The 19,223-nt window shown below is 41.8% G+C and overlaps 1 protein-coding gene across 1 annotated transcript; it reads right to left on the bottom strand.

Annotated features, from left to right (window-relative positions):
- Window positions 1–630: 630 nt before the first annotated feature.
- Window positions 631–12,197, bottom strand: osgn1 (oxidative stress induced growth inhibitor 1). Its single transcript, XM_058054973.1, has 8 exons — window positions 12,038–12,197; window positions 7,587–7,649; window positions 5,663–5,799; window positions 5,402–5,593; window positions 5,205–5,296; window positions 4,106–4,305; window positions 3,702–4,042; window positions 631–2,590 (listed from the first exon to the last, which is right to left on the bottom strand). Exons 2-8 carry the CDS (start codon window positions 7,642–7,644, stop codon window positions 2,045–2,047), a joined length of 1,566 nt encoding a protein of 521 aa, XP_057910956.1. The 5' UTR covers window positions 7,645–7,649; window positions 12,038–12,197; the 3' UTR covers window positions 631–2,044.
- Between the last annotated feature and the right edge of the window lie 7,026 nt (window positions 12,198–19,223).

The raw sequence follows: 19,223 nt of genomic DNA on the forward strand, positions 1-19,223 counted from the left end.
AGTAGTAGTAGTTGTAGTAACATTCCTCCATTGGATATACATAGCTCATAAACAATGCAAAAAAATAACTTGTAAAAAACACATGAACCATATTATTATTATTATTATTGCATTGTTGTTATGATGCACTGTTAAACAGCTTTCTCCCCCACTAATCTATTATGATCAAATCCCCTATTGTATCAAAACAGGAAGGACACACAATAAAGTGGACCGGTGGTGTGTGTGTGTGTTTTGCTGAGTCACCGCTCCACCAGTCTCCCTCACAGTCCATCACCATGACAACCATGTTTTGCATGTGGAAGTTTTGCTGAATCACTAGGACCACTTGTCTGACAAATCCCAATCTGGTTACCTAGGTTACCAACTCCAGTACAGAATAGGCATCCAAGATAGATGATACTATGATTTTAATTCTATCAGTGAACAATAATTATTCAAATGCAACATGGAATATGTATTATTGCAGCTGTTTGCACTTATTTTTCATTCAAGGACACAGGCAGATTTGAAAGACAGTCATCTGCTGAAGCAACAGTGACATCTGGTGGTCAGATGTACAACTGCTCTAATAAACTGAAGGAACTTTCTCATACAATAATAATGACACAAGGGTCGTGTAGTGCACAGTGTAACTTTTAATAGGAACTGACATGATCCGACTTCAAGTAGCAGATACAAACATATGCCCGACCAATCTGTACAGTACATTTTACCAATTGTATTATTAATATTTGATGTAAAATGATTGGTTGACATAATTCTTAGAAGGCTTGGAAGGCACCGATGGCTTCTTTGCTTGGCCAAATAATTTCAAACGTTTGAATCCAAACATGACCCACACTTGAACATGACCATACAGTTGTATTCATGTGTCGGAATGATCAAAAAGAAAGCGAAATTAATCATTAATCGCAGTTAGCCTCCCCTTTGTCCCTTGGCACAGTTTATTCCTGTTTACTTTTAGTCCATGATCTTTCAGGTCCGAAATTATTGTCTAGTTGATTCCGTTCAGGTAATTTATCATTTTTTAGTTAAAGCAGTAACCAAGATTGTATTTTATTATAACACCCACTGAAATATTTTTACCTCAATAACCCTTCATATTTAGAAATACTCTCCCTTTATTACATGAAATATTTCAGAACTAGGTATTATTATAACTTCTCTTTGCTGATTGGCTGGGAGCTACTGCCTTAAAGTGTTATAATCAAATATGGTGCCTGTCCCTTTAAGGAGTTAACAGTTTGATGCACCTTTGGAGTAGAGAACATCCATGCATGCATCCATCTTGTTCTGCTTATCCATGGTCGGGTCACAGGAAGCCCAGACTTGCTCCGACCGGAATATCCTGAGGCATTCCCAGGCCAGCAGAGAGACAGAGTCTCTCCAACATGTTCTGGGTCTTCATCGTGGCCCCCTATACCGGTCAGACAAGGCCCAGGTATCTCTAAAGGGGAGACCAGCCACTAATCTTTCGGTCTTTATACCATCCTTTTCTCACTTGTGAACAAGACCCAGAGGTACTTAAATGATTCATTGGGATCAGGATCTCATTCCCAACTTGGAGATGGCACCTTTTCAGGCGAAAAGTGTAGGAGAGAAGATACTAGTAACATATCGTTGTTGTTGTTGTGATCTTATAAATGAACACAGATAAAACAGTACAAATGTGCCATTCAAAGTCAAAACCACGACTTTGGTCTTTAAAAAAAAAATTGTACATGTAGAAAGAATATTAATAAGAATAAAGTTAAATATTTGTAAAAACTTTGGTAGTTGCAGTGTTGCTGCTCAGTTTGGACCGACATGACCGGAGGATGAGGTTTGCATTTTATGGAACGTTACAGTGATGTTGATAAAAGTTGGTCCATATTTAGCTGTTGCTATGTAAAAAAAGCAGATTATCATCCATTAGATGACTCAGCATATAAAAGGTAACAAAGTCATAGATGTTAAAACAAGGCAAAGCGTCCCCCATTGGAATTTGTCGTCACCATGCAGCTCGAGTACAGGATGCAACGTTACTGTCCAGGAAAAGTTGCTATGAATGTGCGATTTCGGCGTGCGGGCGTCTGTCCACCATTTTGTACGCTAATCTGTCTGAGGACAATAAACTCCCCCCCGTGTCTTCTTGCTTCTGTCTCTTGGCGACGTCGCTAGCGATGGCTAGGGCCCCTCCTTTCAGGAATCTCACAAAGTTCTCGCCAACCAGCGGGCCCATGGCGTACAGGCCGGGACCCTCGGCTGCCACTACTTCATTAGTGAATGGGTCCACGTCGATCGGGTTCCTCCGGCACGTGATTGGCTCCTCGGGGTAGACGCCCAGTGCACGGCCATTGTCGGGCAAGAAAGACAGGTTAGGGTGGGCCCCAATCAGGACCAACGCTTTGGAAACCTGGACCACCGTGGACTGGCCCGAGTCCGACTGCAGCACACACTTGCGATCGGGGCGGAAGGCTACAACTTTGTGACGGGGAAAGCTGAGGTAGCCAGTGTAGGACGAGGACGTGGGTGGGGATGAGGAGTTGAGATGTTCCTGAGGAGGAGAACTTGCTTGGTGCTGCTGTTGCATCATCATCTGGTGAACCTGGAGGACAGAGGAAGGAGAGAGAGGATGGAAAAATTAATTTACATTACAGCCAAAACAAACACGTGGCTGTAATACCCTGCAGTCGCCACAAGACGGCAGCAGAAACAAATAGACCTTCTGTACACTCAATTGTGTGGGGGACCAGATATCTGGTGGCCAGCCAATCACAGGACACATATAGACAAACAACCATTCACACTCACATTCATATTTGGAGTCGCTAATTAACCTAGCATGTTTTTGGAATGTGGGAGGAAACCGGAGTACCCGGAGAAAACCCACGCATGCACGGGGAGAACATGCAAACTCCACACAGAGATGGCCGAGAATGGAATTAAACTCGGGTCTCGTAGCTGTGAGGCCAGCGCGCTAACCACTCAAATGCCGTGCAGCTGCCTGTCAACATTATTGAATCCTATTGAATTGTTGTGTTTTTAAGATATATTGTTTCGGAATCATACTGTAACCCATCTGTCATGTCTTTGGGTCAAATACATAAATAATTCATACGTTTCAGAAGTTAGTTAAAATGAAAGTAATAAATAGCTAAAAGTTCTAATAAATATTGTTAAAAAAGCTAAGGTTAAAAAGTTTACAGAGTGAGACATCTTCTCTAGAAAGTATCGTTTTGGGCCACTAGAGAGTGAGTGCTCTCGCATATAAACCAGCTTCGTCGTTTTTCTCTCAGTGAAAAGCTAGCTGGCCTCACGGCAGAAACGAAACACATAAACCTCATAAACACACTGAAAGTTGCTCTAAACGGTTGTTTCTTGGGAAATTATCGTATTTGTAAGTATATTGGTGTATAAAGCACTTACATAGATGCATTTTCCATTTGAAAAGTTGAACTTGAACTCGTTTTGTCAAGTTCGCTAACTTCATGCTAGTGCTAGCTTGCATTTGCAGTTGGTGTACGTGTGTTAGCTAACTGTTAGCTGATGTGTGTTTAGCCTGCAACATGAGCAGTATTGGAATTTATTTTATTTTTTATTATTTTTATATATTATAATATATATTATATTATTATTTATATATTATTATTTATTATATTTCTCTGTATGTTTCAGTTACCGCTTGATGAAATTCCTAAACAGCATGAGTCCATTACCTTGTGGTATTCCGGATAGAGCATTTTGGGCAGCTGATTGAAGATGAGGCCAGGGTCGGTCACGGAGCGGCGAAAGACATGATAGACAGGTGTACTGAGATGGTGGGCCGCCAGCACGGCGTCGGCCGCTGTAAGACCCGCCCCCACCACCAGCACCGGGTCCGAGGACTCATCCAACTCGCCGCGTGAGATGGCAGCCTCTAGCTCCCAGAAGGAGTGACATACAAAGGGCAGGGACTCTCCCTCCACGCCAAGTCTGGCCGGGATGTCGTGAGTCCCGGTCGCCAGGACAACGTTGTGGGCCAACAAGGAGAAAGGCACCTTCTCTAATGTGGAACCATCTAGAGAAGAAGCAACACGTGTTATCTACACATCCACATTAGCATCGTCTTCCTTCATCTTACCTCCAAGCTCCTCTCCCTCATGGCAATGCAGTCCCTTTATTCTCCAGCAGGGAGGTGACCCCTCTTGGCTGCTGGGCTGCCTGGTTACCGAGGTAACGGTGGTCCTGCAGGCAAAGTTGTCCTCCAGTGACATCTGGGAGACGTAGTGCTCGTAGTAGGAGGCGATCTCCGCCGGTGTGGCGCGGTCATTGCGGACGTTTCTGATGTAAAAAAAATGCATACGCAAATCATCAGCATCAATAACCACAAATGTAGAGCATCACGTGGAGAAGGTTCGAGTGCAGTCTAGTACTGCTCCGAAGTGTCCTTGTCAGAGTACTGAGATATTAGACTAGGATTTACTACGTCTGACCTCAGTGTACTTCATCTAAATAATGGCTGACATACATAGGCAACATTCATTAATTCGTTCATTTTCTACCGCTTATCGAGGGTCACGGGCATGCTGGAGCCTATCCCAGCTGTCTTCAGGCAAGAGGTGGTCGCCAGCCAATCACAGGGCACATATAGACAAACAACCATTCACACTCACATTCATACCTATGGACAATTTGGAGTCGCCAATTAACCTAGCATGTTTTTGGAATGTGGGAGGAAACCGGAGTACCCGGAGAAAACCCACGCATGCACGGGGAGAACATGCAAACTCCACACAGAGATGGCCGAGGGTGGGATTGAACTCGGATCTCCTAGCTGTGAGGCCAGTGCGCTAACCACTCGACCACCGTGCAGCCGCCTGTCAACCTTATCGAATCCTATTGAATTGTTGTGTTTTAAGATATATTGTTTTAGAATCGTATTTTAACCCATCTGTCATGTCTTTGGGTCGAAGACATTAATAATTCATACGTTTCATAAGTTTGTTAAAATGAAAGAATTGAACTCTGTTCTCATAGGCAACATATACTGTATTAATAATATGTATTTATTTAAAAACCCAAGGTTTTATTGCGGCAACAGCTTGAAATCATTCCAAATATTCCTAACTGGGAAAGCTTGTTTTGGAGGACAACTCAACGGAAGCTTGTTTGTGAACTGACTTGAATGCAATGAATTCAGAATTTCCGATTTTTCTGGAATGCAGCATAGCCGAACCGACCTTCGTTTGTCTTTCATCCAGTCTTTCAGTTTGAGTCCTGGCAGCTCCATCCAGTTGGCCAAGCTCAGCGTTAGCATGGAGCCTTCCATCGCCTGCAAGCAGCACACAAATCCTCACCGTCATTATCTGTTTTAAATACCGAGTGTAGCATAAAAAGCTAGCATGGGTGGGGGGGGGGGGGGGGGGGGTAAACGTACGTGCCAGGCTCCTCCAGGCGGACCTTTCCCTAACACCAAGTGTGGCACTGCACGCTCGGGCTCGTATCGCCACTCCAACGGAGACGTATGGTCCAGTCCGAAGTCGCTGTCAGGGAGCAGCAGCGAATCAAAAAGGACGGCCACCGGATTGGACGACCGTCCCTGCAGACCCTCGCACAGGTACTCCAGGTCCTGCAGAAGACAGCCCCAGGTGAGTGCAGCCGCACCTTGACCACAAGTCAATGCACGATGGAAAGGTACCTGCTCTAGTAGCGACAGGCGAGGCTGCTCGGCTAGCTTGCTGTGCAGCAGCGGGTTGGGGTGTGACACCTCGGGTGACAGGTAGGGGGTGTAGCCCGACAACAGGTAGGACAGGCAGATCCCTGATGGGCCGTTGCCTAGGAGATGCAGGGAGGGAGCAGAGTTGAGTTTCGGTGTGGAGAGATCAGGTGTCAGTCGCTGCCATTGTTGTGTTGCATTTCACACAGACAGGACAGACTCTTACTGTTTATTTCTTCGCTTGTATTCGAAACTAACTCATTAAAATGTGAATTAAAACTAATTAAATTCAAAACTGTGAACATAAATATAGCATGCATGCACATTAAACCCAACCATTACGATTACAACACCAAAACAACATAATAGCAAATATCCCCACACAGCCATGACTGAGCACGCTTGAAAACGAAACCTACGCCACACGTGCACACGCAAATGTAAATAAACACTTGCACATGATAGCAGAGTACCTTCCACACATTCCAGAACCCTTCATAAGCTGCTACTTACATACCTTACGCTTATGTCACCTTCTGGCACCTCATTACCAGGATAACCGTCACCGTGAACGCACACATGTACTTACTGGTACTACTATCCTGTCATACCTGATGCCAATGTCAACATTTACATACATTACACACACGTCGTAGCACTGATGAAGTAACACTGGATATATTTTTTATTTGTCGGGATGGTGCTAAAATTATACTTTTTATGTCCACACAAACACAGCTTTTATTATTATTAAAGTGTCTATCCCTCCTTCAAACAAGACTTTGCAGAATATAACAAAACAACACTAGGCAAGCAGCAATCTGATATAGTCAGCATGACACAGCAGAAGGTGGCACGGCACACCTTCTGGTGCAGCTCCTTTTCATCACGTGTTCTTGTGGAACACAACCTGACATTAGTTAGCACAGGAATGTGCTTATTGCACATGATTTTATATGCATTTATATTATTATTCACTGTATTATTAGACTGTATTCTTTGTCTGGTCTTGTCACTGTGTGTACTATTATCTTTATTGTTTATTTAGCATTATTGTTATTGTTAATTCAGGTATGATGCAAAGTAAGCCACTATGAATCAATTATTCCTGCATTCACGGTTATTATGGCTTTTATGGCAGAAAATGCCTTTTCTCCAGGCTTCTGATTGGCTCAGATTCTCCCACTCAGGTGATATAGCACCATCTGTTAGCCCGTGCATGTACGCCTACAAATGTGTCTGTTATAATATTTGTTTATATAAACTACCACTCAAAAGTTTGGGATCACTTGGAAATGTTTTTGTCCAGTCTGAGATATGGCTTTTTTTTTTTTAGCAATCCTGCTATGAAGTCCATCCTTCATCCTGAAGTGGCCGCTTCACTGTTGATACTGACACTGATGATTGACAGATACTATTTAGTGCAGCTGCCAGGTGACGACCTGTGAGGCGTCTTTGTCTTAAACTACACACTCTCAGATATTTGTCTTCTTGCACAGTTGTGCAGCGTTTTTCTGTCCTTGTTAGACCCAGTTTGTGCTGCTCTCTGAAGGGAGTAGTTAAAAGCATGGTAAGAGATTTTTGTTTTAGTTTAGATTTTTAAATAGCTTTTCTAATAATCTATTAGTCTTATAAAATGATGAACTTGGATTAGCAGCCATACCAGGAGATTGATGCAGAGGACTGACAGTTGTTGATAGTAGGCCTCTATGCAAAAATGTACATCCTTCTTTGAAAATCATTTGATGTTTGTGAAATGCATGAAAATGTGTTTTTCTTAGGAAAACAAAGACATTTGCAAACTTTTGAGCGGTAGTGTAGATATCACTGTAAAACATTCAAATGCATGAATACTGTTATGTATATTTGTTGTGAAATTACAGCAAAATTAATGTGATTTTCTTACCAATAATGACCACAGGCAGGATCTCTCCAGAAACTATTTCTTTGTCACAAAGCTCCATGCTGACTGGAGAGAGAGAGAGAGAGTTGTCAGAATTAGTTCGAACATTAACACAGCAGTGACGACATCGTTATCTTCTTTGTGATCTCAGCTAACGAGCACACAGAGAAAGCCGCTTCTTTGTTGGTGCGCTTACCTGCAAGCAGTGGTACATTTCCACTGGTCTCACCCACTGACCTCAAAGAGTTTCCACACAGTAACCGCAACCGAGGGGTCAAATGAATGTTTACGTACTCGCCAAAATACGCCACGGTGCCACTATTTTGACAGTTTAGACCAGGGGTCTCAAACTCAATTTACCTGGGGGCCACTGGAGCTAGGGTCTTGGCAAGGCAGGGCCGCATCAGGTTTTCAAAAAAAAAAAAAACGCATTTATTAAAAACAGAAAAATATACAATTTTTTTTAGTGCTTTGGTTCCGATATTCTACAATAAAAGTTCTGATAAAACATTCCACTGTTCTCAAATATCTTAATTTTTATTTTTCTGCACAAAATAAGATGAAAAATAAATAAATCAAGAATAAAGAAAATCAATCAATGAGTAATAAATAAATATAATAATAAAACGGCAAATAATAAAAACTTAAGAAACCACATATAGTTGGTCAGTAGACAAATTATTTTTTTCAGATTAAAATGAACAAAGCATTATTAGAGCCCTGTAGACATGACAAAACACGCCTATAGTCACATTTATACTCTTTTTATTTACAACATATTGCACAACTGCAGGGTCTTGAGACACATGCAAACTCGCAAACTAGAGACCTAGCGACCTAAACGGTAGCCGCCAAGTTCTTTCCTTTAAACTTACATAGCCAAAAACTTACCACTTCCACATGGATAGGGAGGATAACTATTAACATTTATTTAACCTTTAACATGAACATTAATCAAACGTAATAATTTTTTCTGGGTACATGATACCATACAGCATCCATATCAAACTTGCGTGGGCCGCACTAACATTAAACTTTCATATCAAGGCGGGGGCCTCAAACTAGTGGAGACCCCTGGTTTAGACTAATACTACTAAAGTATTGTGTACCATTTCACTAACTGTACTGCATAAAAAGGCAGTTAGGATAATCCACAATGTTGCTTATAAATACTCAAGGTCTCTCTCTATTCATCAAGTGGAAAATAAATATTTTCTAAATACTAAACGCATGCGCAAAGCAAACTAAATTATAAAAAAAATTATATTACATAGATGTCATATATTTATAATATATTCTGCATTTGTATATTCATTATATAATGTTTGACAGTTGTAATCCAGTATTTTTTTATCATATATTCTTCACTTATTTATTACTGCTGAGCACTAAACACTGAAGGCGAACAAATGATCTGTAATTACATTCATTGTAGCGTCTTGGATAAACTGTTGAGTCATGCTAACAGCGCCGACCTCATCAAGGAAAAGGCATGACAAATGCTGACAGACTCCAGCTGAAATAGCAGAAACTGAAGTTGCAGCAAAAGAAAAAAACTTAGTTCCTCACCAAGAGGAACTAATGACCTGATTTAAGCTGAGGGGAAAAAGAAGTTGACTTGCATAAGCGGTTGGCAGGCATCCCAGGCGGGGCGTTGTAGCTGGGGGGAGGGGGGGGGGGGGGGGGCACTGGGAGGCGCCCGTCCGTTCTAGCGCTTGGCAGCCGTCCATCTGTGAGCTTGCCTGCCATTGCCCCCCGCCCCCTTTATTTATACAACTCTCGTCCACCTGGATGTCACTCAAACATGGGGCTCCATGTCATGTCCTGCCCGGCTCTGAAGGAGATAGCTCAACATTCTAGAACATTCTTTTTTTCCCTTTCGGGCAAAAAAAACTATTTTAAGTTCCAGTGATCCACTTTTGAGCACAAAGACCACAGAGAGAGTTTGTCAGGATGCTCATTATTGGTCTCCGTGGCAACACCGATACCATCTGACATCTTTCAGCTAACATTGTCTGATTGCACTCGCACATGCATTCCACTATTCTAAGGTCATGCCAACAAAACTTCTACATGTTGACATGAATGACTTCCTGGAAAAGTGTCCAAAACTGGTAACCGAGTGCGTTGTCTAAATACTCTCTCTGTGGGACCCCCCCCAGAGAAATGACCCCATCGTCAACTTCCATGAACGTGCCTTGACAAGTTTGACTTTGTTGGCCACGTCCAACAGAACTGATCTGTGTCAAAACCTGGTTCTGCAACTCTTCAGAGTCGTTCAATTAAACCGAGTCGGTAGCACGACTTAGCCAAGTTAGTATTTGTTGACGTCCTGCGGGTACTTAAGTGCGGCGACACTCCTCCATATGCTTTATTTCCCAACACCGTCTTGCAGATTGCCGCCCACCTGCCATCCTCGTCTGGGCCCAATGGATAGCCAGATTGGAATTATGTGCCGATTAGGCCCGTAAAGCAGCTGTCCATATGGAAGCAATCATTCATTACCGGACTCTAGCAGCGTGCCATTGCTGCTGAGGTTGGACGTAGTAAGATATCAGTCATTCTAAATGTTTTACTGAGTATTGAGGAACAAAAAAGTCAAGTGGTAGACCCCAAAAAAATAAACCTGCACTAAGTCGGAGGATCCGATTGGCTGTCCGTCAAGACACAGGGAGGTCCTCCACCCAAATTAAGGCCCTTAATTTGCCGACTTCACTGTTATGTACAATAAGCTTCAAAATGGGCAATACGGGCCTTATGTGAAATCGATTCATTCATTCAAATTAAACTCAGGTATAATATATGCAATACTACCTTTTGTTTACTGCAATTCCACATTTTTGGTTACTGCAATTACATTTATTCTGAACAACACCTGCCACTTTTATATTTATATTTTTATTCCTCGTTTTATTTTTATTCTTTTCCTTGTTCTGTTTTTATTTTCTACAAAATGTATCCTCAAATTTCATTGTATGCAATACAATGACAATAAAGGCAATTCTGAATCTGATTCTGATCACACGACATCTGCGGGAAAAGGGTTTCAAAAACAAAAAAAAATAATTCAAAGACCTCGTCTCCTTCAATGCCACAAAAATGCCCGTTAAGACTTTTACCAGGGAGCATCAAACACGGGACATTGAAAGGTGGAAAAAAAAAGTGGAACGCTTGCACTTCAGTTGGTGCATGGTCGTCAAACGGCGAGCGGTTGTGTGCAGATGTTGAAGCGAATGAATGAATGAATGAAGCGATGAATTCAAGCTATTTTTCAACTGGTGTTAAGATTTCGATCAGGTCTGGAATTGCAGCGATATGACTCAAAACGGACCTTCTGGTTATTCAAGTACAAATTCGCCTTTTGGCCTTGAGGCGCATATCAAGCGGTGCTGTTTACTTCTTTGACTTCTCTTTCCAACTCAAGGACTATTTTGTCTTAGACTCGCAAGAGAAATCAGATGACAATACAAAGATTATGATAGGATTTGTGTTTTCTGGGTTTATTTAGGACAATTTCTCGATTTGCATTCGGCGCTCCAATGCATGCAACTAAGGTGTTTGATTACACACCGGCTGCGGTTTTTAGCTTCATGCCTTTGGATGCAGGTGTGACTGTGTTGCGGTGTGACTTCCAAAATTGTTGTCATTTGAAAACAATTTTAAATGTGCTCTGGCAATGTTTTAGGTCACATGACATACCATGACCTTATTTCAGATAGCAAATTTCATAAGGAATGATGAAACAAATTAGCTTGTCATTTAGTTGTAACAGTTTTCCAGTACTCTCAGATCATTTTCAAGTGTGTGTGTGGCTTTTATTTGAAAATAAAAGTATAATCAAATAAATGTTTTCATTTTGGCAAAGTCGCTGTCATAGCGCAAAAAAAATTGGAGACCGTTGACCTCCAAATTTTGCTGGGCGTGAATCCACTAAGAAACTTGATATCCTTAAAAATAATGAATTAAAATATTTTTTCATAAAATTATGATTTTATGCTTAAAAGCATGTATGTAAACACTAAGCAGTTTGCATTTATGCAAATATATAAGGTGCTGGACGATACAGGAGTTACATAACCATGACATTCCAACTCCACATACATCATATAGGCTATAATATAATATACCGCTTGTTTATGCTAAAGTGTACACAAGTCACGTGTATAATGCGTTATTGTATCATGTTATTATTTTAAATGAGTTACTAAAGTTACTAAAAAAAGTGTATTAGCGGAATGTGAGAGAGGAGCCAGCTCGACACTTCAGCCCACGGCCCCCCTCGCGCATGTGCACACGCACGCGCTCATTCACGAGCCAAAACGCCGGCTCACTGCGTCACTCGGCTGCATGTGCATGTACGTGCATTGGACTCCATTGTCAGTCACCAAGTTTCCCTTGCGCATGCGCACCCCCAACAGACATGACAGTCAAACACAGAACACTCACTCACTCACCGGTATTTCCTGGTCCAACGTAGCTCCCGGTGAACAAGAGACTCTCCACAAAGAAGCGACCGGGATTTATCTTGTCGTCTCCCGGCTTCTCAGTCGCTCATATCGGGCTTGGCTTTCTTGCTTTTTGGACAGGAGGCGTGAAGGTGCCGCTCACCGCTGCACGTTCACACATTATATACCCAGAAGGAGCTGTCGTCACGGCGACCAATCAGCGGCGAGCTCCGGAACCCGCACTCCGCCTCCTCGCGCCCGCCCCTTTGTGTTGCCAAGGTGACGAAGATCGTCCACACTCGGGGAAGAGTCCGAAGCTCCACGACGCTGTGAAGAGAAGGCGGTTTCAATACAATACTCACCAGACAATGCAAAAATAATAACCATTTCCTGTTTGCACAATCTATCCGTACCTCGTGACAAACTATGACATCTTTTTAAACGCAGAAACATTAAATAATAACAATAATAATAATTAAGCCATAAAAAATACTAGTTTTATTTATTTAAGTGCCATTGTCAATGTCATTTTCACAGCATTTGCTTTGACAAATGATGGTGAAAGTTTCTCTTATCTTATAATAATACATTTTATTTTTTATTTTTTTACATATTATTTTTTCAAAATACTCAAAGACACTTTACAGAAAAATGGAGTAAAAACAAGTAAACAGTGTAAAAGATACGTTAAAATACAACATTCATTCATTTATACACAGTATAACATGAGTAAATTACAATTACAATTGTACATGAGTAAATTACAATTATTTCTGTAATTTAAATTCAATAATTTAGATTTAGTATTAGTAGCAAATTGGGCGGTAGATGGCACCAGGTTGAAGAAGTTACTGTATATGTCTCTCAAATGTAATTTTATATTTAATGCAGAGAAGTGCTTCAATAAAGTCATGCCCCATAAATTCCGGTCATGCAAACACTGACGCGCAGGATTGTATTTTATTTCATTACAAAGGCATGAATTATCTTCCATGCATGATACTGCATGTGTGATTGATTATATATAAGCTTTTCAATGTTTTTCATCAAAGGATATCAAGGAAATTGGGTTCCTTTACAATGAATTTGATTTGGATTGCGATGCAATGACCACATGCATTTATAGCCACATGACTGGCTGATAACACCAAGAACAATATGTGCTATTATGTTGTACATTTAGTTCAAAATCACTCAATTTTCCACTGAATGCATTCCAACATTCACTGTCTCTAGGGTGCCCCAATTCAGGGAGTAACTTCGGAGTGCAGCCTTCTGGCTAGTCAGCTGAGCTACAGTTGCTGCTTCTGTAATGTACGCTACAACAAAACAACAAACAGTCCTAAAAGCCTTTCAATGAACACATAACATGAATAAAGCATGAGAGCGTGCACCCGCCAATCAATCAGAGTGTGCTTGAAACAAGTCATGAGACCACATCATTGGAGTGTATTTATGTTTAAAATCAGTCTATGTTTTCTGAGGAAGAACAAAAGTCTTTAAGTGAATGCGGGAATTAGCTTGGTGCTAGCTATCTAAGCGCCAGCATCCATATGCTCGGTCTTGGAAAGACCTAATGGAATGCAGATGTCATGGCGTGGATTTGAAACGTAAGTATAGCAGAACAGAATGTACAGTACTGGGCTGCCTGAGCTTCAGGCAACATTTACATGCACCGACTTGTCTGGATGGACAGTAATGATCATGTGATCATGTTTCAGAAATAGCATGACATTTTAATATGTCAAAAAGAAACATTACATGCGACAGGAGGACAGTGGAAGTATGGTCTGTCTATCTATCCTTCTATCTAGGATATCTATTTATACAATAGATATGGCAACCCTAGTCAACCCTCCTGTTTTCCCCGGGAAGGAAAAAAAATCTTCTTTGGTAACAAAGGTGATGGTATCCACGTTTGAACACGTTTTGCTAGGACAATGGAGCAGCGGGTACTCTGGTATTTACCCTGCTAGTGGTGTAAACACAACATGTCCGTCATCCCTCGTTTATCTTTTTCATTCATTCATTCATTTTCTACTGCTTTTCCCTCACCCTGGACTGGTGGCCAGCCAATCACAGGGCACATATAGACAAACAACCATTCACACTCACATTCATACCTATGGACAATTTGGAGTCGCTAATTAACCTAGCATGTTTTTGGAATGTGGGAGGAAACCGGAGTACCCGGAGAAATTATAATATTCAGAGGGTGGAATCAAACTCTGGTCTCCTCGCTGCGTGCTAACTACTTGGCGCCCGTGCAACCCAAGTTTCCAACAAAATATCAAACACCGATCTTTTGCTGTGAATAACAATACTTAGGCTCCTTTGCTCTTTTGTTCCCATTTTTTTTTTATTTTACTTCTACAATGCGCCACAAGCAAATAAAAACAAGCTGTAAATGGCCCTGGGGCCGCACTTTGGACACCACTTTGTTAACTGAACATGCAAACTCCACACAGAGATAGCCGAGGGGGGGATTGAACTCCTAGCTGTGAGGTCTACATGCTAACCACTCGACCGCCGTGCAGACTATTTTCATAGTTAAAGGAGAAAAAGCATTATTAGAGCCCTCTAGTCATGAACTAACACCCCTATAGTCACATTTACACTTGTAATACCAGATATAGTAGACATAATAAGGGACATAAATAAGACTTGTGATCGTAGGTGTTGTTATAAATGTGTTCTGAGTGGTGGACGGGCGGTGGTGGACATCGGGGTTCAGAGGTGAGCAGCAAGAGTAGCCTGAGTTTTAATTTCGGGATTTTTGTGGGGCTCTTGTGAGATATTTCAAACCTACAATAAAATCCTGTTGGTGTGGCGATCAAGTCAACAGTGCAGTAACAATACTCTACACTCTGTGTTCCCAAAGTAGGGTACGCAAACCCCCATTGGTACAGCAATGGGTTTTTTTTACAGCATATTTGAATGCACATTCAGGATGCCTTCTACTGTATTTGTATTTTTTACTTTATTTAAAGTAAAACATCCTTTTCCATTTGATTTTCATCAAGGCGTTTTCAAGTTCTAATCTAATTGAATTTCTTTTCAGGAACATTTCCTGTAATCCTGACTTCAAACTCTTCAGTTTATTCTGGCCAATCCAGCTGCTTTACCAGATGAGCTTGTTTTGCAGTAACTTAAGTACTCTGACTGCAAATGTTTGAACTCTTCCAGGAAGATTCCACTATCAATGTTCTCAGGGTCTAAAGAAGTCTTGGGGCACTTGGTCCACTTTGACCTTAATCCCGTTTTCCTTGCTTTCGACAGCGAGTGTTTCAAAGTACGCAAAATGAGATTACAAAGTAAATCATACTCCTCTTGCGTCAGCGAGTACACATGTTGGCATATGAGGTTGCTGGAATCCGTTGTGGCGACTCGGTAACCAGGAAAAAGCCAAAAGAAACAAATAAAAAGCTTGTTACTTTATATGTTTCTTCAAATGCATATTTTATATTGAATGCAGAGTAGTGACTCGGTTGCTAATACCGTCCTTAATATGTGTGTCTGTCTGGGTTCCTGCCAACTCTTTGCATCCTTTGTCTGCTGTGTTGAAACAGCTCCACAAAGTCTGCCTAGCAACAACTGGTCTTGCAAACATGGTGCCCCGCCATTTTTTTTTTTTTTTTGAGAAATCATGAGGAAAAGCGGACAATATGGAGGGAATGTCACGGTACCTGATTTTTACTTATGTTCCTTGTTTCAGTTTGGATCCTGTTTTAGTCTTCTTTTGCATACAGGATGTGTAAACTCATAGGATTCAAATGGATGACAATGGGGGCCATTCACATATAAAAGGGGCTCTCAGAATACAGTGGAACGCCCCAAGAGTGGTACAAAATGTTCTCCAAAAATTTGCCTTTGAGTTCAAATCATCATCATCATGCGTGATATCAGAAAATCTGGTGAGCTGAGCAGTGTGCTTTGCTTGTTATTTGGCTTTTTTTGTGTGATTCAAGGACACTTTCTGGGTCTTATTTATGTCTTTCATTCATTCATTCATTTTCTACCGCTTATCCTCATGAGGGTCGCGGGACATGCTGGAGCCTATCCCAGCTGTCTTCGGGCGAGAGGCGGGGTACACCCTGGACTGGTGGCCAGCCAATCACAGGGCACATATAGACAAACAACCATTCACACTCACATTCATACCTATGGACAATTTGGAGTCGCCAATTAACCTAGCATGTTTTTGGAATGTGGGAGGAAACCAAAGTACCCGGAGAAAACAGAGATGGCCGAGGGAATTGAACTCAGGTTTTCTAGCTGTAAAGTCTGCGTGCTAACCACTCGACCACCGTGCAGCCCACAATGTGTAACATAAGAAGTCAAAATATTGATGCTAATAACATAAAGCTGTTTTTGTATATAACTTCTTAGCCTCATATTCATTCAGTCATTAATTTTCTACCTCTTATCCTCAAGAGGGTCATGTATCCCAGCTGTCTTCGGTCGCCAGCCAATCACAGGGCACATATAGACAAACAACCATTCACACTCACATTCATACCTATGGACAATTTGGAATTTTGCCAATTAACCTAGCATGTTTTTGGAATGTGGGCGGAGAAAACCCACGCATGCACGGGGAGAACTCCACACAGAGATGGCCGAGGGTGGGATTGAACTCGGGTCTCCAAGCTGTGAGGTCTGCGCGCTAACCACTCACCCGCCGTGCAGCCCTTATTTATGTCTTGAATGGCATATTTATTCTTATTGTGTCTACAATATTAGGTAATATGAGTGTGAAGAGGACTATAGGGGTGTTAGTTCATGTCCAGAGACTCTAACAATGTTAAAACACATATTTAGTAGTAATCCTACTTTTGGCACTTATATAATGACTAAAATGTGACTTTGTTACATTGCCTGTGCAGTTAATGAAGGTTTTATGATGACCACAGCTTGACCATAGAACAGATTAATTTAATTTTTTTTTTTTAAAGAAAGCTGCCAATCAAATAAAGTTGGACTGATTTGTGACTAACCTCACAGTATCATAGTCTAAGCTTGTTTTAGTTCCGTGTCACCCATGTTGCTGATGCTGTGACCCGATTAATGCCCGCTCCCACCACTGAGTTGCCTATGGTGTGGATTAAGATATTACATAAATAAGCTTATGTAACACTCATTGTGAGGAAAGTCAGTGATGACGTCATTTTTTTTATTTTAGGTGTCTTTTATTAAATTATTTATTCTTAAAAATGATGTTTACAGAAGCAGCTGTGTGTGTGTAAAAACATGACAATGGCTGCTTGAGTGTCATTGTTCAATGCCGTGATTTGACCTTTCCTGACTTCCTATCCTCCACTTTCCTGCTATCGCTCAGCTGACAGATATTTTACAATCACTTAGTAAAATTCCTGCCGCTCGTTTGCAGTTAATGATTAGGGATCTATCTTTTGGTATTCTTCCACTGAAGGACAGTGAAGAAACATGCTTTGTCACTTTGCTTTGTCACTTTTATGCTTGCATGAATGAAAACACGGTGATAGTCTTTAAGCAGACATCTTGATATCTAAATAGATTAATGTCAATCACTACTGGTTATAATCTTAATTTTATTAGTGTTCATTATAATTATTCAACCACAGAACTATGTGAAGGTTAAGCAATTAGCCCAAATTTTAGGACTCTAAATTTAATTCGCTTAATGAAATCCAGAAACCTTTTGAAAGCCTCGTCGGTTTGATTCAGTTAACAAAGGCGTGTCCAAAGTGCGGCCCCAGGGCCATTTACGAGCCTCCGTATTCTTATTCACAGCAAAAGATCGGTGTTTGATATTTTGTAGAACCTGTTGGAAACTTGTGTTGCACGGCCGCCGAGTGGTTAGCACGCAGCGAGGAGACCCGAGTTTGATTCCACCCATCTCTTTGCATGTTCTCCCCATGCATGCGCGGGTTTTCTCCAGGTACTCCGGTTTCCTCCCACATTCCAAAAACATGCTAGGTTAATTAGCGACTCCAAATTGCCCATAGGTATGAATGTGAGTGTGAATGGTTGTTTGTCTCTATGTGCCCTGTGATTGGCTGGCCACCAGTCCAGGGTGTACCCCGCCTCTCGCCCGAAGACAGCTGGGATAGGCTCCAGCATGTCCAACATGATAGAGTGAAAAGAAGTTCTCCTATTGCGTGTGGAAGTGGTACATTTTTGCCTTTTTTGTTTTGTTGTTTTGGCTGCACGGCGGTCTAGTGGTTAGCACGCAGACCTCACAGCGTGGAGACCAGAGTTTGATTCCACCCTCGGCCATCTCTTTGCATGTTCTCCCTGTGCATGCATACATGGGTTTTCTCCGGGTACTCCGGTTTCCTCCCACATTCCAAAAACATGCTAGGTTAATTAGCGACTCCAAATTGTCCATAGGTATGAATGTGAGTGTGAATGGTTGTTTGTCTATATGTGCCCTGTGATTGGCTGGTCACCAGTCCAGGGTGTACCCCGCCTCTCACCCGAAGACAGCTGGGATAGGCTTCAGCACCCTCCGTGACCCTTGCGAGGATAAGCGGTAGAAAATGAATGAATGAATGAACAAATATTAATACTTATATTATCAAAAAAAAAATTCCCATGACCGCATACAAATGGTGCGAGCCTGTCATATCGGATACAATGCCACCCTGTTACATAAGTTAGTATGAGTGTAATGACACATACAGTAAGTTACATAAGTTAGTCAGCAGGAAAATCCGAGTCTTTTTCTCCGTCAACAGAAGACGAGCGAAGCATTGAAGGGTTCAACAGTAGAAAAAAGACGAATTCGACACAAGCTGCGAGCGGGCGGACTCACTGCGTTGACAAATGGGAGAAAAAGACAAAGAGCAGGATTGTTCCGACATTCCTGGGTGGTTGATGGTGTGTTTGAGGCCGCACCTGGAAATGCGTGGTCGTGTGCTCTATAGGCAAACTAGGAGTACAGGCCCACCTGCCAGTACTGTCAGTTAGGATTAAACATCAGCAGGCGGACATGGAAAAAATATCCATCTGTGTCACGTTACACTCAGTGACTTTCATCGGAATGAATGGACGCCTCTCCCTGGATGTGGCTTCCAGATGTCTTTTCTTTGACGTGCTTGTGTGTAAAATACACAGAATGAAATCTGGCGGTGCTGCAGTTGCATGAGGACACCGCACCCCAGTGACCCCGCTTCATCTCTAAAAATGTTTGACTGGGGGGGGTTGGTGTTAA

This window comes from Doryrhamphus excisus, chromosome 18 (genome assembly GCF_030265055.1).
Source record: "Doryrhamphus excisus isolate RoL2022-K1 chromosome 18, RoL_Dexc_1.0, whole genome shotgun sequence".
Classification (NCBI taxonomy): Eukaryota; Metazoa; Chordata; class Actinopteri; order Syngnathiformes; family Syngnathidae; genus Doryrhamphus; species Doryrhamphus excisus.